At 46.9% G+C, this 16,645-nt stretch overlaps 1 protein-coding gene across 3 annotated transcripts in view; it reads left to right on the forward strand.

Moving 5' to 3' along the window:
* Positions 1–11,938: 11,938 nt before the first annotated feature.
* The window catches only part of mroh1 (maestro heat-like repeat family member 1), a 69,124-nt gene continuing 64,417 nt past the window's right edge, over positions 11,939–16,645 (forward strand). The window contains exons 1-2 of one of the 3 annotated variants that reach the window (XM_059640611.1): positions 11,939–11,980; positions 12,233–12,511. In XM_059640611.1, coding sequence (XP_059496594.1) covers positions 12,490–12,511 — 22 coding nt within the window. In that variant the 5' untranslated portion in view covers positions 11,939–11,980; positions 12,233–12,489. Of the gene's footprint in view, positions 11,981–12,004; positions 12,026–12,232; positions 12,512–16,645 lie in introns of those variants that run through there. The other 2 variants (XR_009443027.1, XM_059640607.1) reach the window with 2 other exon arrangements.

Raw genomic sequence — 16,645 nt, forward strand, 5'->3', positions numbered from 1 at the left:
GAACTCAATGAAGCACAGTTCTGGCACCAGCTTGGGCAGCAAATATCAATCAGGCGTTTTCCTAAAGTTGCCTTCGGATTCTTTGAAGATGACATGAAGTTGTAGTCCCAGCGATTTTGATCATTCACTCACCATTGCACTTTTGAAGTGTCTCTGAAGGCGGTGTCCCATTTCTCCTCTCAGGAAGGGAATTTTCAGACAGAAAGAGCAACTAAGTGTTACAATTCAGAGGGATGACCCCCTCTCTGATATCTAAAACCGAAACACCCAGAAGAGCTCACCTTGCCTCACAATCTGTTGAAGGAAGTGTGAAGAAAAGAGTTAGAACCCCCCCTTGCCTGCACCCCCACCCCAATCTGTTATAAAGGAGAGGTTAAATTAAATGAACTGCTAACAGTCACTCTATGATCAACAAGTAACAGTTTATTTATTTAACTCTAACAGTGAACAAATTAATAGAACTACTAACAAACCAAACAGATCCCCCTTAACTACTAACTATTCCTGAATAGAAACAAAATTCTAATGATATGCTGTTTAAAATGCCAATAAATATGAGTCTTATGTATACAAACCAAACTAATTTAAAAAATAAATTAAAGCTTAATCTCTCAAAACTACAGCCAGGATTAGTCTTCTGGAATGTTCCTTGCTTCTCCGCTCTCCTCCAGCCAGGAATACCTTCCTCCGTCAAATTCTTGTGAGGGAATATTAGCTGAAAATACTGTTGTGCCTTTATATAGCTGAATCTTCCTCTGAGATCTTAGCGGGTTCTGTGAGAGCCAAGTGATTTTATCTTTCCTTAGAGCTGATGGCTGTTGAGAGCTGTTCTCTTCACAGATGAAAGTTTGTTCTCAGCCCGATTTTCAAATACCCTCTTCTTTTATACCCTTGATGACCTATTAAATGTCTTACGATAGGATTGGTCTGAGGTTGTCGAACCACCAGATTTAAATTTAATTGAGCTTTGGTATCTTGGGCCTGGTTTAAATTCATTGGCTAAATTTAAAGACCTGTTGACTCAGTGAAAATGCAGCTTTGCCTGCTAACAGTGTAGCCTTTTGAACAATGTTTCACTTTTAGCAACCCTCCATGCATCTGCTGCTGCCTGCAGACTTTTTAAAAAATCTCCAAGTCCACATTCCAAAATCTAGAGGGGTTTCTTGCTGCAGCTGTACACTAGCTTTCAGTGATATATAAGAGTGACACCTATGGGCATCAACATTTTCCAAACAGGCCATTCCAGAAAAGCTCTGCCCCTTTGTTTCCTCTGAAGGAAATGGATAATCTCACACTACATTATATTCCATTCGCCGTGCATTAGTTTGAAAATTCAGTCTGCACTGCTTTCTGGTGAAGAGAATTCTGCACTTCTCAATTCTGCCAAATTCTCCTAATCTCTGTCTTATTTTGTAACTATATTCCCTAGTTTCAGTCTCATCTGGGTATTTGCCCTATCTAGTCCCCTCAAAACATACAACTCCCAATAAAAGGCAAACACAGAAGTTGCTGGAAAAGCTTGGCAGGTCTGGCAGTATCTGTGAAGACAGAAGCCAGAGTTAACATTTCAGGTCCGGTGACCCTTCCTCATAACTTCCTCAGCAAGTTTCAGTAAGATCAACTCTCATTCTACGAAAGTTCGAGCCTATAGGCTTAATCTGTTCAACCTTCTCTTCATCTTCTCTTTCATTCCAGTTATCATTGCAGCGAACCTTGTCTGAACTGATTTCAAAGTGATTATATATTTTATTTTAAGGAAGAAGACAGAGCTATACCACAATGGGAGGTGATGGTGTAGTGGTAATGTCGCTGGATTACTAACCCACAGCCCAGGCTAATGTTCTGGGGAACCTGGGTTCACATCCCATCATGGCAGACGGTGAAATTTGGATTCAATTGCTAATGGTTAACTGAAATGAACTCCTAACAGCCACTCTATAATCAACAAGTAACAATTTATTTACCTAACTCTTAACAGTGAACAAATTAATAGAACTACTAACAAACTAAACTGTTCCCCCTTAACTACTAACTATTCCTGAACAGAAACAAAATTCTAATAGTATGCTGTTCCAATAGATGCAAGGAAACAATGACACTATCAAGCAGGAGTTGGGAAGTACAGATTGGGAGCAATTGTTCCACAGAAAGGGCACAGCAGACATGTGGAGGCTGTTTAAGGAGCAGTTGTTGCGAGTGATGTATAAATTTGTTCCTCTGAGACAAGTAAAAAGGGGTAAGATTAAGGACCCTTGGATGATGGGTACAGAGGTGCTTCTTGTCAAAAAGAAAAAGGCAGCGTACGTAAGGTGAAGGAAGCAAGGGTCTAGCACAGCTTTAGAGGATTACAGGCTTGCTCGGAAGGAGCTCAAAAGTGGACTGAGGAGGGCCAGGAGGGGGCAGGAAAAAGGCTTGGCAGGAAGGATTAGGGAGAACCCGAAGGCATTTTACTCATATGTGAGGAATAAGAGAATGATCAGGGAGAAGGTAGGGCCGATCAGGGATAGCGTAGGGAACTTGTGCATGGAGTCTGAACAGATAGGGGAAGCCCTAAATGAGTTTTTTGCTTCGGTTTTCACTAAGGAAAGGGACCTTGTTATGAATGAGAACTTTGAGGAGCAGGAAAACAGACTTGAACAGATCAAGTTTGAGGAAGTTGATATGCTGGAACTTTGGCAAACATTAAGATTGATAAGTCCCCAGGGCCAGACCAGATTTATCCTAGGTTGCTCCAGGAAGCGAGAAAGGAGGTTGCTAAGCCGCTGGTGAAGATCTTTGCTTCCTCACTCTCCATGGGACTTGTACCGGAAGATTGGAGGGAGGCAAATGTTGTTCCTCTTTTCAAGAAAGGGAATAGGGAAATCCCTGGAAATTACAGACCAGTCAGTCTTACGTCTGTGGTCAGCAAAGTTTTGGAAAGAATTCTGAGGGATAGGATTTATGACTATTTGGAAAAGCATAGCATAATTAAAGGAAGTTAGCATGGCTTTGTGAGGGGCAGGTCATGCCTTACAAATCTTATTGAGTTCTTTGAGGAGGTCACGAGACAGGTTGACGAGGGTCGAGCAGTTGATGTGGTGTACATGGACTTCAGCAAGGCATTTGATAAGGTTCCCCACGGCAGGCTCGTTCATAAAGTCAGGAGGTATGGGATACAGGGTGATTTGGCTGTCTAGATTCAGAATTGGTTGGCTGACAGGAGGCAGAGAGTGGTTGTAGATGGTAAGTATTCTGCCTGGAGGTCAGTGCTGAGTGGCATCCTGGAGGGGTCTGTTCTTGAGCCTCTGCTCTTTGTAGTTTTTATGAATGACTTGGATGAGGAGGTTGAGGGGTGGGTTAGTATGTTTGCTGATGACACAAAGGTTGGCGGTGCCGTTGATAGTATCGAGGGCTATTGCAGGCTTCAGCGAGACATTGACAGAATGCAGAGCTGGGCTGAGAAATGGCAGATGGAGTTCAACCTGGATAAATGCGAAGTGATGCATTTTGGAAGGTCGAACTTAACTGCTGAATATAGGATTAAAGGCAGGATTCTCGGCAGTGTGGAGGAACAGCGGGATCTTGGTGTTCAAGTGCATAGCTCCCTCAAAGTTGCCACCCAAGTGGATAAGGTTGTTAAGAAAGCATATGGTGTTTTGGCTTTCATTAACAGGGGGTTCGAGTTTAAGAGCCGCGAGGTTATGCTGCTGCTCTACAAAACCCTGGTGAGACCACACTTGGAATATTGTGTCCAGTTCTGGGTCGTCCTATTATAGGAAAGATGTAGAGGCTTTGGAGAGGGTGCAAAGGAGGTTTACCAGGATGCTGCCTGGACTGGAGGGCTTGTCTTACGAGGAGAGGTTGACTGAGCTCGGACTTTTCTCTCTGGAGAGAAGGAGGAAGAGAGGTGATCTGATCGAGTTGTACAAGGTAATGAGAGGCATGGATAGAGTCGATAGCCAGATACTTTTCCCCAGGGCAGGATTGACTGCCACGAGGGCTCATAGTTTTAAGGTGTTAGGAGGAAGGTATAGAGGAGACGTCAGAGGGAGGTTCTTCACTCAGAGAGTTGTGAGCGCATGGAATAGTTTACCAGTGGTAGTCGTGGAAGCGGAGACATTAGTGACATTTAAGCGACTGCTGGACATGCACATGGACAGCAGTGAATTGAGGGGAAAGTAGGTTAGGTTATTTTATTTTTGAATTAGGATTATTCCACGGCACAACATTGTGGGCCAAAGAGCCTGTACTTTGCTGTACTTTTCTATGTTCTATGTTCCTACTTATCTTCGAATGAAAGCCTCGTTTAATAGTGACCATGTAACCCATCTGGTTCACTACTGCCTTTTAGGGAAGGAAATCTGTTCATCCCTACTTGTGGCAATGTGGTTGACTCTCAACTGCCCTCTGGACAATAATCTCTGGCCTGACCAGCAATGTCCCAAACAGCGGCAATAAAACTTCCCAACTTTACATTCCATTCACCTCGGAATAAACAACAACATTGCATTTGCCTTCCAAACTGTACTTGCACACTGACTATAGGCCTATGTCCCAGGAAAGCCAGATGCCTCGGCAACTCAAGAGTTCTCTCCATTTAAATAAGATGCTGCTTTTTTATTCTTCCTGTTAAAGTATTTCATTCATTCATGCAATGTGGGCGTCGCTGGCTGGGCCCAGCAGTTATTGCCTGTCCCTAGTTGCCCCTTGAGAGGGTGGGGTGAGCTGCCTTCTTGAACTGCTGTAGTCCATCTGCTGTGGGTTGACCCCACAATGCCATCAGGGAGGGAATTCCAGGATTCTGTCCCAGCGACACTGAAGGAACGGCGATGTAGTTCCGAGTCAGGATGGTGAGTGGCTCGGAGTCGAACTTGCAGGGGGTACTATTCCCATGTATCAGCTGCCCTTGCCCTTCTAGATGGAAGTGGTCGTGGGTCTGGAAGGTGCTGTCTGAGGATCTTTGGTGAATTTCTGCTGTGCATCTTGTAGATAGTACACACTGCTGCTACTGAGTGTCAGTGGTGGAGGGAGTGGGATGTTTCTGGATGTGGTGCCAATCAAGCAGCTGCTTTGTCCTGGATGGTGTCAAGTTCCGTGAGTGTTATTGGGGCTGACCTCATCCAGGCAAGTGGGGAGTATCCCATCACACTCCTGACTTGTGCCTTGTAGATGGTGGGACAGGCTTTGGGGAGTCAGGAGGTGAGTTACTCGCTGCAGTATTCCCAGCTTCTGGCCTGCTCTTGTAGTCGCTGTGTTAATGTGGTGAGTCCAGTTGAGTTTCTGGTCAATGATAACACCCAGGATGTTGATAGTGGGGGATTCAAGATGGTAACACCATTGAATGTCAAGGGGCAATGATTAGATTGTCTCTTATTGGATATGGTCATAGTGTGGCATGAATTTTCCCTGCCACGTTTGTATCGAAGCCTGGATATTGTCCAGATCTTGCTGCATTTGAACGTGGACTGTTTCAGTGTTAGGAAGGTAATGTTCTGGGGGCCTGGGTTCAAATCCCACCACAGCAGAAAGTGGAATTTGAATTTAATGAAAATCTAGAAATAAGAGCCTAATGATGACCATGAACCCATTGTTGATTGTTGGGGAAAACCCCATCTGGTTCAGTAATGTCCTTTAGGGAAGGAAACTGCCATCTTTTTCTGGATAACAAAGTGTGAAGCTGGATGAGCACAGCAGGCCAAGCAGCATCTTAGGAACACAAAAGCTAATGTTTCGGGTCTAGACCCTTCATCAGAAACTTAGGCCCGAAACGTCAGCTTTCCTCCTCCTAAGATGCTGCTTGGCCTGGATGTTCATCCAGCTTCACACTTTGTTATCTCAGATTCTCCAGCACCTGCAGTTCCCATTATCTCTGCCAACCTCACCTGGTCTGGCCTACATGTGACTCCAGGCCCACAGCAAATGTGGATGACTCTTAACTGCCCTCTGGGCAATTAGGGATGGGCAATAAATGCTGGACCAGCCAGTGACACCCTCATCCCATGAATGTATCTGATGGGTCACAGACGGCTGTGATAGTTTCCTTGATATATACAATGAAGATAACTCAGTCCACTCTTTCTAATTCTGCTGCCAATGAGTTTTTCACAAATTTAACAGCCTAAACTTTCTCAAGTATAATAAACTTCAGATTTCTGGCCAAACCCCCCTAGTTTGAAGATAACTCAGTCCACTCTTTCTAATTCTGCTGCCAATGAGTTTTTCACAAATTTAACAGCCTAAACTTTCTCAAGTATAATAAACTTCAGATTTCTGGCCAAACCCCCCTAGTTTGAAGATTCACAACTTAAACCACTCTACTCAGGTGACTAGACCCCTGACCTGCCCTGAATTCTGTCTAGGAACTGCTTCCAGAAACTGTATTTGCTTGTGCACTTAACCCCGGTGCTTTTGGAGCTGAATTAAAATGTTTCTCAGTTCTATATTCCTGTGAACTGAAAACAATGCGAATTGTCTTTAATATTTCCTCTCTTGTTGTAAACTGATCAGTGTAAATATGGGTCCCGGCCTGAAACCTCAATTTTCCTGCTTCCCTGACACTGCCTGGCCTGCTGTGTTCCTCCAGCTCCGCACTGTGTTATCTCCGACTCCTGCATCAGCAGTTCTTACTATCTCTGAATATGCACTCGCTTGCCTTCTGACAATCAATCTAATCACTGTTCCAGAAGGACAAAGTCAGAAATCACACAACACTTGGTTATAGTCCAACTGGTTTATATGAAAACACAAGCTTTCACAGCCTCCGACCTTGTGCAGGTGTTAGTGAGAGAGGTAGAACATAAAACAGTACAGCACAGTGCAGGCCCTTCGGCCCACTATGTTGTGCCGAACTTTTACCCTAATCCTCAGGTCTATCTAACCTCCACCCCTACCTTATACTATCAGCCATATGCCTATCTAATAGCCGCTTAAATGCCCCTAATGAGGCCAACTCCACTACCCTCTCCGGCAATGCACTCCACGCCCCTACCACTCTCTGAGTAAAGAACCTACCTCTGACATCTCCCCGATATCTACCTCCTTTCACTTTAAAACTATGTCCCCTTGTAATAGTTATCTCCACCCGAGGAAAAAGTCTCTGGCTGTCCACTTATCTACACCTCTGATCATTTTGTACACCTCTATCAAGTCACCTCTCATCTTTTGTCGTTCTAAAGAGAAAAGCCCTGGCTCTCTCAACCTTTCCTCGTCAGACCTTCCCTCCATTCCAGGCAACTTCCTGGTAAATCTCCTCTGCACCTTTTCCAACGCTTCCACATCTTTCCTGTAATTTGGTGACCAGAACTGGACACAATACTCCAGATACGGCCGAACCAGGCTTTTGTATAGCTGGAGCATAACTTCACTGCTCTTGAACTCAATCCCTCTATTAATGAAAGCTAACGCACCATATGCCTTCTTAACAAGTCTATCCACCTGGGTGGCAGCTTTCAGGGAACTGTGGGCATGAACCCCAAGATCCCTCTGCTCCTCAACACTGCCAAGAATCTTTCCATTAACCCTGTATCCTGCTTTCAAGTTTGTCCTTCCAAAATGAATCACCTCACACTTTTCAGGGTTAAACTCCATCTGCCACTTTTCAACCCAGCTCTGCATCCTATCAATGTCCCTTTGTAACCTAGAACAGCTCTCCGCACTGTACACAACTCAATCCACTTTTGTATCGTCTGTGAACTTGCTAATCCACCCTTCCACTCCTTCATCCAAATCATTCACAAAAATCACAAATAGAAGAGGACCCAGAACAGATCCTTGTGGTACACCACTCATAACTGAGCACCATGTTGAATATTTTCCATCCACTACCATCCTTTGTCTACTAAGGGTCAGCCAGTAGTATTAGACACTGATTTTATAAGTAAAAGGTCAAAGGTCATGCCATTGCTGAGGATATATTAAATATATCTAAGGTGCTGTTAAATCTTTAATCAGTTGGAAGGTTTTAATTGATTAATAGGCACATGTAAATCCCCGCATTCTTTTCAAGTCACTGTCCTGAGAAAACTAAAGGTTTTATCATTGTAAGGAAGAAGGGACATTTTAGGTCAGACAATACATGTTAGGTGTGAGGCCTTGTTTCGAATCTGTTTGTGAGACCTAATGGGAACTGCAGATGCTGGAGAATCCAAGATAACCAAGTGTGAAGCTGGATGAACACAGCAGGCCAAGCAGCATCTCAGGAGCGCAAAAGCTGACGTTTCGGGCCTAGACCCTTCATCTAGGCCTGAAACGTCAGCTTTTGTGCTCCTGAGATGCTGCTTGGCCTGCTGTGTTCATCCAGCTCCATACCTTGTTATCTTAGAATCTGTTTGTGTTTAGGTTTGGAGTCAGACTGGTTTTATTTCTAAAGTTGGAATTTACAAGATGCCACATTGACTGACTGTCTGTAAATTGTGCTTTTTGAACAAAATAAAATGTATCTGCAAATACAAATTCATCCCATAGATTCACGTGTGTGTGTGTGTGTGTGTGTGTGTGTGTGTGTGTGAGTGAGAGAGAGAGAGTAAATGGGGGGGGGGGAGAGTGTGTGTGTGTGTGTGAGTGAGAGAGAGAGTAAATGGGGGGGGAGTGTGTGTGTGTGTGTGTGTGAGTGAGAGAGAGAGTAAATGGTGGGGGGAGAGTGTGTGTGTGTGTGTGTGTGTGAGTGAGAGAGAGAGTAAATGGTGGGGGGAGAGTGTGTGTGGTGTGTGTATGTGTGTGTGTGTGTGTGAGTGAGAGAGAGAGTAAATGGTGGGGGGAGAGTGTGTGTGGTGTGTGTATGTGTGTGTGTGTGTGTGTGAGTGAGAGAGAGAGTAAATGGTGGGGGGAGTGTGTGTGTGTGTGTATGTGCGCACGTCAATGAGGGAGAGAGAGTGTGTGTGTTTAAGGGGGAAGGGAGAGTGTGTATATGTGTGTGCCTGTGTTTGCAATGGAGAGAGAGAGTGTATGTGTCTGTGGGAGGGGGTGTATGTGGGAGGGAGGGATGAGGATGAGAGGGAGAGTGAGTGTGAGGGTGTGATAAAGGGGTGTGATGGAGGAGAAAATGTAAGAGAAGAAATAAAGATGGAAGGAGTGAGGAATGGGTGTGGAGAGAGTGAGGATGGAAGAAGTGGAATGGAGGAAATGTTGAGGGGGGAATGAAAGTGGGGAGGGAGTGAGTGTGAGGGAAACCATGAACAAGGGGGGAATAGGGGTCGCATGTGAGGGAGGGAGTGAGATTGGGGAAAGTATGAGGGAAAGAGTGAAGATTGGAGAGAGGATGGGGAAATGAGAGATGGAGTGTGAGGTTCGAGATAGTGAGGGTGGGAGTGAATGTGTGAAGGTGGAGGGAGGGATGAGAGGGAGTCTGTGAGGGAGGAAGTAAAGATGGAGGGAGGAAATGAGGATGGAGGGAGGGATAAGAGTGAGTGCGTGAGTGAGCAAGTGGGCATGGAGGGAGAGATGGGAGTGTGTGTGTGTGTGTGTGAGGGATTGAGGATGGAGGAAGGTGAGGAAAGGAATGACGATGAATGGTGTGACAATGCAGAGAGTGCAAGGATAGAGGGAATGGAGATGAAGGAAGTGAGGATGTTGGGTCTGAGGATGAAGGGAGTGAGGACGGAGGATGTAGACCCAGTAATCTGGATGCACTGTCTTCCGTTTGTTAACTAATTCTCAATTTACGTTAATACATTACCCACAAAACCATTAAGTCCAATAATTTTTTATGTGGCACCACATCAAACCTGTTCTAAAATCAAATGCACTATATCTACTGGTTCCCCTTTATATTAAATCTTCAAAGAACTCTAGAAAATTTGATTTTCTCTTGACAATACCATGTTACTCTGTTGGTTCTGAAGAAGAGTCACTGGACCTCAACGTCTAGGCCCGAAACGTCAGCTTTTGTGCTCCTGAGATGCTGCTTGGCCTGCTGTGTTCATCCAGCCTCACACTTTGTTACCTCACTGTTTTCTCTCTCCACAGATGGTGTCGGAGCTGCTGAGTTTCTCCAGCTTTGCAGCAAACACAATTCTTGCCTTTTTTGACAATAAACTCTGGTTGGTTGTGTTTCGTTTTTCAGAATGTCCCTTAATGGGGACTGTGAGTGACTAATAACAAGGGGTGTGTAGTGGCAGGCTGTGTGGCAACAAGGCCCCGTGTGTGGGGTGGGGGAGCTGGGACATGGGAGAGTTTAGGCCCTAAAATTATTGAGCTCGATATTGAGTCCGGAGGGCTGCAGGGTCCCCAGGCGGAAAATGTGGCTCTTCCAACTTGCACTGGGCTTCGCTGGAACACTGCAGCAAGCCAGAGACAGAGATGTTGGCCAGGGAGCAGGGTGGTGTATTGAAGTGGCAGGCGACAGGTAGTTCAGGGTCTGTTTTGCAAGCAGCACGTAGATTTCTGCAAAGTGGTCGCCAAGTCTACGCTTCGTTTCCCCAGTGTAGAGGAGGCCACATTGTGAGCAGCGAATGCAGTAGACCAGATTCTGGGACGTGCAGGTGAGGTGTCGCTTCACCTGGAAGGTATGTTTGGGCCCTTGGATACTCGGGAGGGAGGGGATAAATGGGCAGGTGTTGCACCTTCGCTGGTTTCAGAGGAAGGTGCTGTGGGGGTGGGGGGGGGTGTGCTGTCTGGGGTAAGGGAAGTGTGGACCAGGGAGTCCCAGAGAGAACGATGCCTTTGGAATGTGGACTAGGGAGGGTGGGGAATTAAGATTGGACTTAATGGTATTGTGGGTAATGAATCAGTGTTCATTGAGAATTGGTGGCATCTCGCTAGAGGTGGTGGAAGTACTTTATTAGTACTTTTAGGCCATCTGCTTCTGGTTTTGCTACGCTGCACTACTGTTCAATCATTTCGATTTGATTTTTAAAAAAATACTTGCCTCCAACCCCTCACTAATTAGTTTAAAGCTTCATAGAACTCCTTTGTTACAGAACTAGCCAGCACAGTGGGCTTGACATGGACCAAAGGAAATGTGAAACATGACGGTGGAGGAGGTGAGGGTCGAGGGAGTGAAGGTGGAATGACAGTGAAGGAGTGAGGGTGGAGGTTGTTAGGATAGAGGGGAAGGATGGAGGGGCTTAGGTTGGAGGGAGTGCGGGTGGAAGGAATGAGCGTGGGTCTGGGAGTGGAGGGGATAGGATGGAGGGAGTGAGGATGAATGGAATAAAGTTGGAGTGAGTGACAGTGGAGGGTCTAGGGGTGGAGGGGGAGAGGATGGAGTGTGTGAGGGAATGAGGAAGGATGGAGGGAGGGAGGATGGAGTGTGTGAGGGAGGATGGAGGGAGGGAGTGAGGGAAGGAGGATGGAAGGAACGAGGATGGATGGAGTGAAGATGGAGTGTGTGAGGGATGGAGGATGTATGAGGGAGGGAGTGAGGAATGGAGGGTGTGTGAGGGAGGGAGGGTGGACGGATGGAGGATGTAAGGGAGGGAGGGTGGGTGGAGGGAGTGAGGATGGAGTGTGTGATGGAGGGTGGAGAGAGAGGATGGAGTGTGTGAGGGAGTGCGGAAGGATGGAGGGAGGGAGGATGGAGTGTGTGAGGGAGGGTGGAGGGAGTGAAGATGGAGTGTGAGGGTGGGAGGGAGGATGGAGTGTATGAGGGAGGGAGGGAGAGTGGAGGGATTGAATCTGGAGTGTGTGAGGGTGGGAGGGAGGATGGAGAGAGTGAAGATGGAGTGTGTGAGGGTGGGAGGGAGGATGGAGAGAGTGAGGATGGAGTGTGTGAGGGAGGGAGGGAGAGTGGAGGGATTGAATCTGGAGTGTGTGAGGGTGGGAGGGAGGATGGAGAGAGTGAGGATGGAGTGTGTGAGGGTGGGAGGGAGGATGGAGGGAAGGGATGAAAATGCTCCTCCGCCAGAGGGCGGTGTACGCTGCCTGTATTAAAAATGGCGGCCCCCGCTCTAATGGTCACAAGATGATATTGGGCACGCGCGGTTCCCGCACCGTCTCCAAACACTGTGACCAGCACGTGACCTGAACAACTCACGTGATTCTCCGGTGATCAGAGGAACCTGAGGTGAGGGAGAGTGAACTGTGGTGGAGGGCGAGGGCGGAAAGGGGGGTAGGTGCAGGAGGGTTGGGGGGGAATTGGGGTGCGGGGTGGTGTGAGAAACTGTGTCTGTGTGTGTTTATAATGTAATATGTGTGTTTGTGTTTGTGTCTGTAATAGGGGGGGGTAGAGGGAGGGAGTGTGTGTAGAACTAGACATGGGAGTAACCCAGGACTGACTGGAGTGACACCTTGCATCATTGTTTCTCTTTGTGGCCAGGTTGGAGTTTAACAAGGAACTTACCTCCTGATGAGAGAGTGAGAGGGTTCCTGTTTCACCCTCTGCAGCCAGGCATTTGGCCTGGTTCAGTCTGCATTCGAATTTGCTGAAGGAGGTTCTGTGGAGGTGACACTGCAGAAGGGTGGCACTAACATCACAGCTTCAACCATCTGCAGATAGCTCTGGTTCGGCTGAGAAACTACACTAAATATTGCAAGCCTTGCACTGGGAGCAGTCAAGGGGGATGAGGTAGTAGAATGGGAATGAACTACACTGAAGGTGAGAGTTTTCTGTGGTCCTTTCTTTGTTTTTAATGTTATTACACTTCTGCTTATTGGAGAGTTCCTGAAGTGATTCATTTCCTGGACACCTTACCACTCAGTCGGAAGGTTTAGCAATGATACTCTGACAGTGTGGCACTCCCTCAGCACTCAGGCAGTGAGTTCCCAAAACCACAGCCCTCTGTGTTTAAAATCATTTCCTCGAATTGCCACAGAAACTCCCTGCTCCTTCAAACTGTGGTGTTTGGCTATTGACCCCTTAATGATATGGGAAATATTTCTCTCTATCTACCCTGCCTCTGCTCCTCAGATGTGGGTGCACCTCAATTGAGGTGCATTGGTTGGTGATTGTCGACCAAACTTGCGATACGCTCATATTGTGAATCAGTTTTTAATAATTATTAGCTTGCTGAGCGCTGTGGCTGGGTGGTGCATTTGAATGTTCTACGCCCTGAGTGTCTCATGATAATCAGATAGCAACAAGTATGGGAAAGCTGGTCTTGATTGTGGGAGGATAGGAGAAGGCAGTTACACGAGGCTGTCAGCAAGACTGCATCGCAAGAACCGTGCAGTTTCAGTCTCCCAATTTACTGGGATAGACCTGCATTGGATGCAGTTCCCAGAAGTTTGTGCTGACTGTACTGGTACCCCATTGGAGGTTTTGTCTTAGGGTGGGTGCTAAGAGGTTTCCCTTCATCTGTGAGATTACATGCTGCTCACAAGCGAGGGCCTGCCAATGGGGGCGTGGGCGTGAGGAGGCATTTCTGGGAGCCAGGAGTCTGTGGAACCTGTCCCCTGCGATATTAATGGACCAGGACTGAGGGGATGTATAGCCTAATCCTACCTTTTTGCATCTTCAGGAGAATGCAGAGGCAGGAATGTAGGGACTAGAGTGAGAGTAAAGAGATAAGTGGAAGATAGGAGTGGGAGGTGATGGCCAAGTGGTATTATCAGTGGACTATTAATCCAGAGACCCAGACAGTGTTCTGGAGACCCAGGTTCGAATTCCACCTTGGGCAGATGGTGGAATTTGAATTCAATAAAATATCTAGAATTAAGAGTGTAATGATGACCGTGAATCCATTGTTGATAGTCGGAAAAACCCATCAGGTTCACTAATGTCCTTCAGGGAAGGAAACTGCCATCCTTACCTGGTCTGGTTATGTGCGACTCCAGACCCATAGCAATGTGGTTGACTCTTAACTACCCGATGGGCAATAAATGCTGCCTCCCCAGCAACGTCCTCATCCCGTGAATTTTAAAAAAATGTCGGTCTTTCATTCTTTCACTGAGATCGTGGCTGATCTTATGTTTCTCAACTCCACTTTCCTGCCTTTCCCCCCCTACGCCTTTGTTTCCCTCCTGATTACCGGTCTGACTATCCCAGCCCTCTGGTAAAGAATTCGGCAGATTTGCGCTCTGAGGGAAGAAATTCCTCCTCCTCCTCTCTCTTCTTAAATGTGCAACCCCTTGTTCTGAGATTGTGCCCTCATGTCCCAGATTGCCCCATGCAACCTTTCCACATCTATCCTACAATTCCCCTAAGAGTCTCGTGTGCTTCAACATAGGGGAAGGGTGTAGGGCTGAATGAAGATACAGAAAGTGTGTGTGTGTGTGTGTGTACTAGAGGAAGTTTCAGGGCAGGGTTGTAGGTTGGGACTGTGGTAGATTAGAGTTGGATGTCAGGATGTTGCAGAGAGGGAGGCAGGGTGTATGGACTGGAGGTGGTGAGAGACCGTCATGGGAATTTCCATTCGGATGAATGTCTATTGGCAGGAGCAGGGGGTGCAGTGGGAGGGATCTCCTTGCTGGGTGAGTGACACCCGGTGTGTCTCAGTCACTCAGGGTACAGGAAGCCATGTGCCAGCTGGCAGGGTCTGCTTTTGTTTGCTGTGATCGCACCCCTCCGAACAAAAGTGCAAATGAATTTGGAGATTCAGGTTTTGCACCTGAATGGTTGGACCTGGGCCTGCTCAGGAGGTGCTTCCTGTGTGCCTGTGGTTAACTGGCCTTGCAAAGAGGAAGCTGGTTTCTCGCTCTGAGAGAGATTCTCCCCTTCACTAAAAGGGCTTGTACATCTGCCTTTCTCATGGGTCCCAATTGCAGCTGTGTTTTCAGCTCGATGGTATGGAATTCCCTCCTGAGACATCTCCACCTCCCCTTCCTCATTTAAAACCCTATCGCTTTGATCATTGAGTGAATAATCCTCTCCAAGAGCCGATGACTGCAGTGTACAGTGTCTGTCCTAGAGATTGATACACTGCATTCCTGTCTGTGTTTTGTGTGCTGACTACAGCATCCCGTTAGTTGGGGAGTCGGGGGTGGGGGGAAGCACTTTGTTATTGAGAGACAGTAAGGACTACAGATGCTGGAAGCACAAATTAATAAACGAGGAGCTATACAAACACAGCAGGTCCGACAGGAGCAAGAAAGTCAATGTTTCGGGCCGAAACCCTCTGTTATAACTTGTAAAGTCGCAGAGTAATGCAGGATGGAAACAGGCCCTTCGGCCCAAACTGGTCCTTGCTGACCATGGTCCCCACTCAGCTAGTTCCAATTGCTCGCATTTGCTCCATCATCCCTCTCAAACCTCCCCCGTCCAAATGTTTTAATGTTGCTGCTGTAGGGCATTTCAAGGGCAGCTGTTCCATTTACTTTCTGTGTGAAGAAGTTGCCCCTCAGGCCCTCCTTAAGTCTTTTCCCCGCTCACCTGACTTTTTTAATTATTTAGCAAGTGTAGGATATAGACCCAAATATTTATCGTAGTAGTTTGCTGTGCCCTAGAGCATTTAAAGGAACGTGGATTAATCAGAAAAGTATCTGGTCATTGACGGAAATGAAATTGAAAACACGTGTGGTGTTTCTCTCTGGCCCCTGGGAGCAGGGCCCCTGTAACTGAGTGACTGGCCTGTGCATACTGTGTTCTTGGGTGGCTGGATGAGAGTGGGGAGGGAGTTGTCCCTCTACCCGAATATTTAGAAAAAAACAAAAGAATGCTACAGATGCTGTAAATCAGAAACAAAAACCGAAGTTGCTGGAAAAGCTGAGCAGGTCTGGCTGCATCTGTGAAGAGAATTCAAAGTTAATGTTTCGTGTCCAGTGACCCTTCCCTAGAGTGGTTGTGGGGAAGATCACTGGACCCTAAACATGAACTTTGATTTCACTTCAGAGGTATTTCAGTTTTTGTTTGATTTTCTGAAGAAGGGTCTTGACCTGAAATGTCAACTTGCCTGCTCCTCTGCTGCATGGCCTGCTGTTAGCAACACTTATCTCTGGCTCCAGCATCGGCAGTTCCTACGATCTCAGTACTGACAATTGCTCTGCTTTGTCTTGTGCCTTGACCAGCTCAGTGACTCACTGAGAATAACTCTGCAGCAGTGAGCTGCTCAACTATATCTGTCGGACTACCCTTCAATTTTAACCCTTTGAGGGGTTTCGAACTCAGCGCAGTGTGAAAGGGAGACCATCAGCTTTTGTGCTCCTGAGATGCTGCTTGGCCTGCTGTGTTCATCCAGCTCCACACCTTGTTATCTTGGATTCTCCAGCATCTGCAGTTCCCATTACCACTTGCTTGTGAAGCAGTTTCTTCGTTTTAAAACACTCCTCCTTGTTTCCACATTCCTCCATATTCTTGCTCTCCCCCAACTCCTCCTCCAATTCCTGTAGCCTCTTCACTGTCCTACACCTCTCCTCGTTTTATTCCATCCCACTGGATGTGATGCCTTCAGTTGCCTGGGATTCCCTCTGCCTGTGTCTGTCTTTCCTCCTCCAAGTAGCTCGCTACCCCCTCAGTAGCTTTAGGGCAGAGCAAGAATAGTGTTGTGGTAATGTAGCAATTCAGAACGCGAGCTGAGTGTTCTGGTTCAAATCCCACCACATCCAACAGCGTCATTTCTAAAATCCCGGATTTTACTGAATTGAACTGGTCTAGAAATGACTTCACTCGGGCAGCAGTGATCCTATGGAACTCCCTGCCACAAGAAAGCGGTTGAGGACAAAACATTTGAGTGTTTTCAAAGCAGAGGCCGTTATAGTGCTCAGGGCTAAAGGGATCAAAGGAGCGAAAGTAGGAACGGGGGAAGGAGCCAGATGATCAAACTCGAATGGTGCAAAGACTGGCTTATTCCAGCTC

The sequence above is a fragment of the Stegostoma tigrinum genome, chromosome 2, assembly GCF_030684315.1.
Source record: "Stegostoma tigrinum isolate sSteTig4 chromosome 2, sSteTig4.hap1, whole genome shotgun sequence".
NCBI lineage: Eukaryota > Metazoa > Chordata > Chondrichthyes > Orectolobiformes > Stegostomatidae > Stegostoma > Stegostoma tigrinum.